Below are 12842 nucleotides of genomic sequence, written 5' to 3'. Positions count from 1 at the left end.
TCTTAACTTACATATCTCCATTGCTCTCTTTTCTTTTGCTAGAATTCAGTTTATTTTTTACCTACCCCTATGCTCCTCTTTCTCCATTCTAGTTATTTTTTTGTTTTACTTTTAATTTCTTTTTTGGTTTCTTTTCACAGACTTCTCAGCCTTAAGTGAAGGTTGCTGTTATTTCCAGAACAACACCACAGACCCAAATGAAAAGAATGCCACTCTAATCATTTTAGAAATTTTCGTAAATGGGGCGGGGGGGGGGGCATATTTGAACAACCTTGACAGTCTTTCCATTAGGTAATAATTCCTGAAGCCAATTAAAAATAAATTAGTGAACATTTGATTGCAAATAATCATGCCAAACTATTTAAAGTAACATATCCTTCCTAACTGCTAGAGGGGGGAAAAAAATTAATCCAAGTTCTGTATTAGGCAACTGGCTTTTGACCCTTTTGTCATTTTTAAACACCATAACCTTTTCAGCTTCTAAAATTGTAGTTGTGGTAGTATTACCTAGGGAAATCTCGCGTCTGCTTTCCTGAGTCATATTCGTTCCCCAAATGGCAAGGCTATCATTATTAAAATGTTGTTTTCATTTCACAGGAACCTATGGTCCTGAACACTGGGTTACATCAAGTGTGAGCTGCGGTGGCCGTCACCAGTCCCCAATAGATATTTTAGATCAGCAAGCACGAGTTGGGGATGAATACCAGGAACTTCAGCTGGATGGTTTTGATAATGAATCTTCCAACAAAACATGGATGAAAAACACAGGGAAGACAGGTATGAGTTCTCTTTCAAATATCCCTTCCTTGGCAAGCTGAGAAAGTGACCTTGGTGTGATCTGTTGTTGTTCTTGTTCTTACTATTCTTTTTCTTCTCCAAAATTCTCCCTGGAAGCAGTGTAAAATGGTGCCTTGGTGGGGAATTCTAAGGTATTGCTCTAGTTGAACCTTTTAAAAATATTTGATGAATACTTGGACTAACCCACTCTCGTTTAAATGATGTTTCTTGACAACCACAGAACAGGTTGTGTTGAGAACACTAGAGAGAGAGGGGTCGATGAGAATTTCCTCTTATGTCATCAGCTAAGTTGCACAGTGGTACCTGGGATCAGACTCAAAACTTGGGAAACTCAGAATAGAGGAATAAACTGTTGGTAACTTTATCATTTGTACCATTAGCATTTAGTTATTTCAAGTCTTTATCTCTGTACATGAATACCTTCCAAGCCCTTTGAAACGGAAACTATCAAATCATTCCTTGTGTGTCATGCTTCATCATGATCCTTTCTTGTAGGAACTGATACCTTGATAGAGTTGTAGTTTCACTGGCATAGACTAAAGTTTGGAGACCACATTAAAGAAGACTTGATTTGGGAGTCATAAAACTTGGGTTCATCTTCTTCCTTGTGCAACTTCTCTATTTCCTAATTTCTACATCTTTAAAATGAGAACATTGATTTTGATGCCTTCTGTGGTCTATTCTGATTTGAAATATATTATCTATGATCTTCCCCCCACCCCAACATATTCAGATCATAACTCCTTCTTTTCTTCACCTGGACAAAATTTATACATGATTTTCTTTAAGTGTTCCATGGGGGAGTCTCTAAAATTGGAAGTCTTTATGGACTATGAGTATGATTTTGAAATTTAGTTCTGGAAAAAGGTAAATAGTATTTAGTAAAAGAATTAGAAGATCTTTTGTCTTCAGAGAGGATTATAAGAGGGTACAGAGAAAAAGAGTAAAAAATGAAAATACAGGGAGGGTTGTGCATCTATAGTATTTATATCTATGAGATGATGAATACATCAAAGTATCACAGTGTACCACTGTCTTATCTGTCTGTCTATTGACAGGCTTCCTCCCTGAGCAGTTTACTTCCCTTCCCCCACATCAGTATCATCATTTCCACCACTTTCCATCACATAACACTTTCCATTTTCACTTCCCTTCCAAGTAGGGATTGCTTCCTTCTTTGGTTTTATATCCCCAGTGCCCAGCAAACAGTAGAATAAAAGCGAGGTGATGAATTGATTCATTACTGCCATTAATTCCTGTTTAATAGATGAAAAATCTAAAGCATCACACATATCCTTGAAGTCTTTTTTCTTTAAACCACTTCTTGTGAGAAATTTATCATTCCATTGGAAAGGAATTAAAAAAACAACAACCAGGTACATAAGAAATTAAAATGAGGATAAAACTAGCACCTATCTTCACAGGTTATATGAGGATAAAATGAGATAATAATTGTAGAGCAGTTAGCACATGCCTAACCCATACTAAGCAATATATAAATGGTAGGCTATTATTATTAACATATGCATAAAATAAGCACCCGGAAGAAATCACTCCCAACTGGGTGATCAGTGTGGGCTTCCTATAAAAGGATAGCCCTGAGCAAGACACCTGTGGTAAGGGACTCCATTTCAGGTGTGTGGACCAGCCTTTGCAAAACCTAAAGTGAAGTTTTGGAATGGAATATAGAAAAAAATGGCAAGCATACCAGTTTAACTGAAAAGTAAAGAATATGAACAATGGCCTACAGAACAGACCTCTTGCTCATGGTCATTATTTTTTAGAAAAAAAATCCTTAGATTATTACTCAAAAGCCTGGCATGACCATGCCCTCTGCTCCCTGCCTATGTGTAGCAGAGCTCCATTCCTTTAAGTTTTGCTTTGAGAGACTGCAGCCTTCCTCCTACCTGCCTTCCTTACAGATGGTCGACATTTATTCCCAATAGTCCAGCTGCTCAGCAACCTTGTTATGACTCTACTTTCTCTTTGAATGAGAGCCTCAGGAAACATACTGGCTGCAACCATGCTGGAAATTTTCTATTCTCTAAGATTTTTCTTCTATGGGCACCAATTGCTATTCAGTATTCCATGTGTCTGGCCCTGGGGTCACTGTTTGTGAAAATGACTTGTGGTCATTTAGTAGAGAACCTTGGGAAACTTAGATCTCATTTTTCTATCATCTCAGGGTAAAGAGGACCCTGCAGTGAGTCCTGGCCCTTCCCAAGCATCCGTGACCTTGCTTAGCCCATCTTTCTGACATATTATGTTGTGCTTCCCTCTCTGCCTCTTGCTTGGTATTCCCCTTTCCCATCTAGGATTATCTGTTCCTGATTGGTGAGATTGCATCTTACCTGGATGACCCCAAACCTGCCATATTGTGCTTCAGCTATTTTCTGCCATAACACTATATATTCTGTCCCCTAATTATATTCTATAGGCAGCAGAGCATTGTAACCTCTTCTGTGGGATCCCACTGGTGAGAATTCAATCAGGGTTCCCCATGTCCTTCCATGACACACTCTAGATATCTCCCTGCCAAGACATCAAGTTCATACTCCCCAAATATCCTAATTTCCATCTTCTATTCTAATAGTAATCTAATTAATAGAGCTATTCCTAGGGAAAAAGCATTATTGATCATTTTCCGATGGCTCTGCTCACTATCCTTTTGAATTCCCTGACCAAAATACTCAGCCTTGGCCAAAAATAACAACAATAATCATGATACCTGACATTTCTGTTGAGCTTTAAGGTCTGTAAAACACCTTACATTTATTCCCTCATTTGAACTTCACAATAACCCTGTGAGGGAATGTGCTATTTTTTGTCCTTATCTATAGATGAGAAAATTGAGACTAACAACAGAGGTTAATTGATTTGCCCAGGAGTCCCCCAGCTAGCAATCGTCTGAAGCTAGATTTGAACTCACATCTTCCTGAGTCTAAATCCAAACATTCTATACCCTGTGCTATGGACCCACATGATGACTTCCGTTAATAAAATGTAAGTTTCCTGATGGCAAGGACTGTCTAACTTTTTATCTTTATCCCTAACAGTTAGCACAGTCCCTTTCAAAGCTGGAAAGCATATGATTAATAAATGGTCTTCCCTACGGCTCTTACTCATTAAGATTTAGAGTCTTCCCCCACTTTGTGGAACAAGGAGAAGTGTCAGTCATTTAAGAAACATTCACTGAACACCTACTATGTTCCAATGCTTAATGATAGGGCTGCAAAAAAGAAAAATGGAACAATCCCTGCCTTCAGTGGCAGAAGCAACACATATATACTCTACAGAGAAGCAAATAGACACACACACACACACACACAAAATAAATGCAATGTCATTTAGGAGTTCGTGAGAGATATCAGCAGCTGAAAGAATCTGGAAAGACCTCCTCCTGCACAATAGAAAGAACCTTTGTCTCATTCTCCATAATCCTGGTTGGAGCCCGGGTCATGCTGTTGCCATGTTCAGTTAGCCTGTCATGAAAAACCTCTCGATTTCTTGATAGGGTTTTCTAGTTGACTCATTTCTCTTGACAGCACCTTGCCAAGATAACGGGTTTCAGTGACAGCTTTCAGCTCCGAAATCACCAATGACAGGTTGTAGACACATATCGAGTCTACTCGGTGCAAGGTGATTCATGACCTTGGTCTTGCAGAAGCCGATGATTCATCTCTGTCACGGTGCTGAATTCTCAAAGTCATCCAGAACCTGTTGAGTTTGTAGGAGCTCTTGTTTGCATGCTTTTAGAATACAGTCATTCCTTAATGACCATCTCAAGGACTTTTGCCAATATGCATGGATTGAGGAGTTAGTTCCCAATGTCATTTGAAGCATGTTCTGGTTGAGAACCAAGCATTAGGAAGCAGTTAGGTAGCATAGTGGACAGAGCACTGGCCCTGGAGTCAGGAGTACCTGAGTTCAAATCCTACCTCACACACTTCATAATTACCTGTCTGTGTGGCCTTGGGCAAGCCACTTAACCCTATTGCCTTGCAAAAAACTTTAAAAAAATAAAAAGAATATACCATAGCAATAGATATTTTTAAAAGTCCTTTATAAATCTCATATGATGAGAAATCAAGTTATGATAATAGAATTTCCAGGCATTGTGCTAAGCTCTAGGGATACAAAAAAAAAAAAAAAAAAAAACAAAGACAATCCCTTTCTTCCAGGACCTCATAGTCTAATGTGGGAGACAAAATTCAGACAAAGATGTGCAAACAAGATATATGTAGGAAGAATTGCAGGTAATCAACAGAGAGAAGGAACTAGCATTAAATGGGATCAAGACAGGCTTCCCAGAGAAGGTGGGATTTTAGCTGAAATTTAACAGAAATTGGAGAATGTATCAGCCGTAAATTCAAATATAGCGATGAAGCGTTTCAAACAGTCACACAGAAGATTGCAGAGTGCTCTTTATTTATGGGGATTGTTTCCATGGTAATCTGATGGAAGGCAAACTTATGATCACAAGTCAACTGGTCAACTTAACTCCATGTCAGAAATAAAATGAAAGATCCCTGGGAATATCAAATGAATCCTGGAAGGACTTGGGATTCCCTTGGATTCCAAGTATGAGGTGGTTGCCTGGCACACCTGGGTAACAATGGCTTCCCTTCATCAATTTTGGGAGAAGGATTTGAACATCGGTCTTATTGATTCCAATCCCAACATTCTAGCTGCTTTTCTATGCAGTTTCTATTCTTGGGAATAGTAAGGGGTTTTTGATACTAGGAAATTTTAATGTTTATACACACATACATAAATACATACACATGTATATAATACAGATAGATATGTTAGCCAGAATAGTTTATCTATTTATCTGTTTCAAAGCAGATTAGCTCTGTAGAACTAAATGAAATTTTCAGACATTTGGGATAGAGTTGTCAGGAAATATGAATAATTCTGTCTAAAAAAACCAACCCTTATGTTATTCAGATAACTATCTCTACTGAATTTAACAATAACATTAAATAATGAAAGTTATTTGCCACTTTAAAATCTGCAAGAGATACAATGTGGTATGTAGACAGAGGAAGCTTCAGAGGGAATATTGAATTCAAAGCCTACCTTTGCTAAATAATGACTGTATGGACAAGTCATTCTTTGCCCAAAGAGACTCTCTAAATGTCAGAGAAGGGGGGAAGGGACTAGGAATCTATCAGCACCCATTGTTATCCCAAACCCTCTGCTAAACAATTTTTATAGATCTTCACAACCACTCTGATGTGGATGCTGTTATTATCCTCATTTTATAGTTGAAGAAATTGAGGCTGAAAGAGGTTAAGTGACTTGTCCAGGATCACACAGCTAGTAAATGACTAAGGCCAGATTTGAAGTCATATCTTCTTGACTTCAGGCTCAGTCCTCTCTCTGTTGTACCAGGCATTTCTACCTAGGAACTTTCTGAAACAAATTAAATAAAAAAAAAATGACTTCATCCCCATTTTATAGATGTGGAAACTGAGACTGAGAAGTGAAGTGACTTGGCCATGATTGCACAATTAATAACAACTAATATTAATGAAGAGCCCATTTCTTCATGACTCTGAAGCCTGTTCTCTAGCCCATACTTCCTCTGTGTAAACTTCTCTTTTGATATTGGTATATTTGTACTTCCAACTCTCAAATTCTGTAATTTGCTGATTTTACTTTAACCTCATGGACTCATCTTGAGGGTTATTCTCTTATCCTTTGCTTTTCTCACCAACATTTTTTTCTTATCCAGAAAACCCTCTATCTTAGCCTCCAAGTAGAAAATAAAGAAAGGTGTGTGGGATTTCTTTTCAAATGGAAATTTACAAGCCACTTATCTGTAAAATAGACTTGGTCTTTTGGATATTAAAAAATGAATATAGCAAGTTAATATTTAAAACTGTCTATTATATACAGACAGTAACTTTCCCATAAAACAGTTTTAATGTTCATATCTATCTTATCCCCTTGAGAGCTCTATATATTCCAACTGGCATAATCAATAGGCTTACGTTGTTGTACCTAGCACACTTCGTGAAAGTTGCCTGAAATATATTTACAAGACAGATACAGTCTATCTGTTTTCTCCTGAGGAGCTCTAACTGTCTTTCTTGCCACTTCTCATTTGATTTCATCCAAAGTTATTTCCTTTTGTTTCATTTTACAAGAATGAAAAGATAAAGAGCTCGTAGCAGAAAAACCTCCTTCTAGCTAACTGATCAGACTTTCCTAAGGGAAGATCCTGGAATGTATGCTGATAAAGAGTTGTCTCTTATGCTTTGTAACTCTTTTGAGAACTTGTCTTGTTATAACTTACCCTTGTTCCTTACCTACAAATGCACTTATTCCTGATGTGCATCAGTAGTTCAGTTTGAATTTATGGTTTGGGGATTTTTTGGTCTCGTTTTGTTGTTGGTTTTTATTATAGTATCAGCAAACACTGGCTGATACATTTAGACATGAAAGATCGTTTATTCTGACCCCTTTCTTTTATAGTTAAGGGAACAGCAGTTTAGGGAGATTAAGTCTGTTGTCCTACATTACAGATGATACATGTCAGATAAGGAATTTCAGGATCACCAGAATCCAAAGCCAGTGCTCTTTCCCCTCTGGGGATTGGATTGACATCTGAGAAATCATCTCGTATATAGATTCTTCACCTTTTGTATCTTGGAATCTTTTCGGCAAACTGATAAAATCTATGACTCTCTTCTCAGAATAATGATTCTCAATGAATAAAATAAAATGCAAAGAAAATCAATTATATTGAAATATACTTATGGACCACAGGTTTCAAATCTCAGATCTAGTCTTACCCATTAAATTTACAAATGATGAAGCAAAGAACCAGAATGGGGAACTTACTTTGAGCAAATTAACCTCCCAGTTATCCCAGATATTTAGTGCTAGATTCTGGATTGACTTCAGAATTTCTTTCTTTCTTTCTTTCTTTCTTTCTTTCTTTCTTTCTTTCTTTCTTTTTTAGGTTTTTTGCAAGGCAAATGGGGTTAAGTGACTTGCCCAAGGCCACACAGCTAGATAATTATTAAGTGTCTGAGGCCGGATTTGAACCCAGGTACTCCTGACTCCAAGGCCGGTGCTTTATCCACTACGCCACCTAGCTGCCCCCTTTTCTTGATATATTATCTCATGTTATTATCTCATCATCCTTCCCTTCCTTGATAGGAGAAGCTAGATTCTCCCTTCAGATGCAGATCTACCACCTTCCACTTTCTGGTGAACATTATTGTATGGGAAGTTCTCTACTCACTAACTTGGTTCTTCTTTCCTAGAACTTTGCCCAAGAGAAATCTAATTAGCCTTTATCTTGCTTGTGGACCCTTAAGTTGAGCTATTTTCTATCTTTCTGAGTTTTGTTCCCTTACATTTTAGCTATCTAGTTTCTTTTCACCTTTTATTCTTGCTCTGAAGGCTTTTCCTTGTAGATTCCTCCTCTGAATCCCAACTGATGTCTCATCAGCCCCTTTTTTTTACTTAAAAGTCCTTTTATCTCAAAGCCTTACTTTTCCCTTTCCCTTTCCCCTCTCCCCATTTCCAGTGGTTTTTGTTTCACTTTATTCAACCTGAATCTACACTCACTTCTTTTTAAGAAGCCATCATTCAGGGGTGGCTAGGTGGTGCACTGGATAGAGAGCACTGACCCTGGAGTCATGAGGACCTGAGTTTAAATCTGAACTCAGACACTTTATACTTAACTAGCTGTGTGACCCTGGACAAGTCTCTTAACCCCCCACTGCCTTGCAAAAACCAAAAAGAAAAAAGAAAAAGGAAGTCATCATTCTAATATATCTAGTCTTAAGAGATTTACAAGAAGGCTCCAAAGTATTAGGTGACTTGCTCAGGGTCACACATTCAATATATCAGGTCTGAGACTTGGATTCAGGTCCTTGGAACTTGGGGGGGGTGGATAAGGGGAATCACACTTTATCCATTACACCAGAGTTAACTCTCTGTGGCAGAATAAGACTCCCCCAAAGCATAAAATGAATGAGTAATTTAAGCATCCTCAATCAATGCTATTGGCCACCCAAGCAATACTGTTTTATAGTATCATATTGTATTAACTGACATACAGAGAACCTTCTTGATGGTCAGCAAAAAGACCATCCAGTTAAAACAAGGGGGCACATAGTCCACTGATGTTACTGATATCCACTGATATCAAAGAAGAAGTCCTGTAAAATGAAACATTAGATGAACATTTTGGATTGTATGTCCCCGAATTATTCTTTTAATTATTCATATAAAACAAGTAAAATGACCCCTGACAGAGACATAAATGATTTAGGTAGAATCAAATATTTATAAGATGCAACTGTCTCCCTCCATTCATTGTAACAGATGTACACAAATCTGTTTTCCCATATTCATAATGATGTGTGATTTTATGTATAGAATTTATAACCGACTGAGACCCATCATCAGTATTTAAAATAGTCCTCAAATCCTGCCTGGCTGTGTTGACTCTCACAATAAAAGGTCTATTGCCTTAGTCCAGTCTTTATTATTTTGTCCTCAAAAAGTGTGTGTATTTCAGGATAATGATAGGTTATTGCTAGGACATTTTTAATTAAGATAGGAAATCACTTTATTTTGACCTTCATTTTGCTGCCCAGAGATAAAAAGTTCACCATTGGGATGGTTTTTTCACCCCCGAAGGTGGAGAGAAACCATCTTTTGCAGGTAATAAAAAGCAATTTATATGAACGTGACTTCTTCATTGTGGTTTTAATGCTCTTTTTCTTTATTGAGAAGTACTGAAATTAATTGAACTTTTCCAGATTCACATTATTAATATCCAGGTGCCCATCTTTTATGCCTGTCCCTTCTAATGGTAGCACACTCACCTGTCCTACTCTGTCCTACTGTCCTACCTACTCAAACTGGGACTTCCCCAAGTTAATGACAACCTCCTCATAATGGTTTGCACATAGCTAGTATAAAAAGGGTCGAATGTTTGCATATATATATATAGATATATATAGATATAGATATAGATATATATAGATATATATATGTATATGTGTGTATATATATATGTATACACACACACACACACACACACACACACACATAATTGAAGGATTTTGAAACCAAAACAAGTTGGTTATTTTTGCTTAATTTTTTTCTTTTGTCACAAAGGAGAATTCTACAAGTGGGTGGGGGGGGTGCTATATTGGGACATGACTGGGGTATAAAGAAAAGGCATTATTCAGACTTTTAAAAAAGAAAAGAAAATGAAGCCAAAAGCCCACTAATTGTATATTGATACCCTATTTTAGAAGGGGAAAAATATTAAGATTTCTTCTGAATCCAAACTTGTTCTGTTCTTACTGAGATTCCATCTTGGTCCTTTTGAACAGTTTATCCCTGGCCTTCATCTTCCTCTTGTGTAAAATAAAAGGGTTTGATTAAGTAGCCCTTCCAACTCTCTATGATCCTCTGATGCTTTCCTACAATTTTTCCTGCTTTTTCTCCTCAATTCTCTAGGCCCTAAACTCATTTCTTTTGAACTCTTGAGTAGGCTACAGCAGAGGTCTAAATTTGGGGTCTGTGTAGTTTTTTAAAAACATTTTAAGGGGTAGCTTGGCATAGTGAGTAGAGCACCAGCCCGAGGATTTGAGTTCAAATCTGACCTCAGACCATAATACTTACCTAGCTTACTGACCTTAGGCAAATCACTTCTTGCAAACCCCATATATATGTGTGTGTGTATGTGTGTATATATATACATATATATGTATATATATATATATATATATATATATAAAACACTTTTTTAAAAACAAAGTTAGTTTACTTTGTAATCCTTGGTGGTTTATTTTATGCACTTAAAAACATTATTCTGGGAAGGGATCCATAGACATCATCAAACTGCCCAAGGTTCAGTGGCAGAAAAAATAGTTAAGAACCCCTGCTCTGTATTGATACCTCCAAAAAGTCCATTTGGATGAAAAAGAAATAAGTAAATAAAACTTCCTTTTTTATATTCTTCTCTCTTCTCAGAGGAAGAATCATACTTTTGCATTTTAAGGAGCCACTAAACCATAGGATGGTTTTAATAGACAATAGAGACAATTTTGGAATCAGACAGAGCTGTGACCCAAAGTTCTGATCAGTCAAGTCAATAAACCTTGATCAAGTGCCTACTATGTGTCTGATGCTCTGCTAAGGATTGGAACTTCAACAAAAATCTGTGTGTAAGGAGTCCACAAGCTAATAGGAGAGAGAATATGCCAACAGCTTTTACAAACAAACTCCTTACAGAGTAAATTGTAAATAGTCAATCAAGGAAGATAATTTTATTTGCAAAACAGAAACAAACTTTACTAAGGGTCTGTGTAAATACCTAACTGGTACATTGAAGTGTCAGAGTATTGGTTTAGAATCATTGTATAGAAAAAGAATTTAGTATTTTCTTTGCAGTCAATAATTCCCTTTGTGGATAGAAAATACAATATTTCACCTTAGTTAACTAGCTTATTCTCAGAAGCAAGTTGGTACAATGGAAAGGGCTTTGACCTTATGGATCTGAATCCCATGGTTGGTGCTAATTGATCGTGTGCCCTGAATATCCCTTAGCTTCATTTTCCTTGTTTTTATAATGAGGGAGTTGGACTGGATGGTCCCTGAGTTCCCAGTCCTAGATATATGATCCTATCATTTCCTCAGTTTCTTCATGTGATCAGTAACCAGGTAGGAAATAATTTATTTAGTCCTTACTGTATGCAAAGCACTCTGCATTAGAAAAGCAAGATAGTCCCTCCTCTGAGGCAATTCATATTCTAATGTGGACAAAGTCACATATCTGATGTGGGTTACTGCCTATAGAAGGTCATCAGAGGTTCCAGAACAGGTCAATATAGAAAGTGTCCACAGATTAAAAGTTTTTTATTCTCTGACTTATAAATCCAAAAAAGAAAAAGAAATTCCTATTTGAAAGTACTGAACTTTGTTGTAAGATCATATATTTTGAGCAAGAAGGATCCTAGAAGCCAAGTCCCTCATTTTGTAGATCATAAAAGTAATATGCAAGAAAGGGAAGTGATTTGCTATTGTGACATAACTAGTAAATGTTTGAAGCAGGATTTGAACTCGAGTCTTCTTCATACCAAGTCCAGAATGTCTTAGACATTCACTATACTACCCAAAATATTGTGGTAAAAGCAAAGTCAACTGTGGTCTTGGAAACTTATGATCTCTTATGATTTTTCTTGTATGCAGTGGCTATTCTTCTGAAAGATGACTATTTTGTCAGCGGCGCTGGACTGCCAGGAAGATTCAAAGCAGAGAAAGTAGAATTTCACTGGGGCCATAGCAATGGCTCTGCTGGCTCGGAGCACAGCATCAATGGTAGAAGATTCCCTGTTGAGGTGAGAGATACTGTGGGATTTGAAATGGAAAGTGAACCATGAAGTTTTTGGTTTGGAGGGATGTGCCATGAATGACATCTCCAAGATTATTTCACCAACAAAACGTCTTCCAAGCCCCAAATTACATTGCAACCCATCTCATTAGCAAAGTGTTTGTTTGTTTTGTTGACCTTTAAGAAGCCATTTCTTTCTTGGAGGAAGTTCAAAAGAAACTCAGTATTATTATTGTTGGAGCTTGTCAGCTCCAACCATGACCTGTTGCCTTTGAATTCTGATGGTTTTTGCTTAGGCTGTCCCTTTTGTAACTGTCCTTCATAGAGCTGACACTTCTGGGAAAGCTGAAGATTAATTTCATCTTCACACTTTTTCAAGGGGGCTTATGGGAAAGTAAAGAATCTCTGTTCTCCTCCAAAGGTGGTGCTAATGACCACCATCCATGGGATAAGAGTTTTGTTTGTTTTTGGTTTTTTTTTTTGCATTATAATCTGGTGCTAATGAGGTCAGGGTCATCACTTTCTTCTTAACTCCTCATGTGGTATAGTTTGCTTTGTTCTGTTATGTGGCTCCTTACTGTTCCCTCTGCCAAGACCAGTCTTCTCATAAATGCATTTTCATGGGCACAGGAATAATACTGGCGAAGGAATGGAGCTGACTTCATTTAGA

The 12842-nt window shown here is 37.3% G+C and overlaps 1 protein-coding gene across 2 annotated transcripts in view; it reads left to right on the top strand.

The window, feature by feature from the left end:
* PTPRG (protein tyrosine phosphatase receptor type G) overlaps positions 1 to 12842 on the top strand; it is a 776178-nt gene that overhangs the window by 430337 nt on the left and 332999 nt on the right. For both annotated transcript variants that reach the window (XM_074198838.1, XM_074198837.1), the window contains exons 3-4: positions 598 to 777; positions 12031 to 12179. In XM_074198838.1, the coding sequence (XP_074054939.1) occupies positions 598 to 777; positions 12031 to 12179 (329 nt within the window). The remainder of the gene's footprint in view (positions 1 to 597; positions 778 to 12030; positions 12180 to 12842) is intronic.

This window comes from Macrotis lagotis, chromosome 8 (assembly GCF_037893015.1).
Source record: "Macrotis lagotis isolate mMagLag1 chromosome 8, bilby.v1.9.chrom.fasta, whole genome shotgun sequence".
Classification (NCBI taxonomy): domain Eukaryota; kingdom Metazoa; phylum Chordata; class Mammalia; order Peramelemorphia; family Peramelidae; genus Macrotis; species Macrotis lagotis.
Note: the sequence above shows the minus strand (reverse complement) of the source record. Positions and strands in the feature narration are given on the sequence as shown.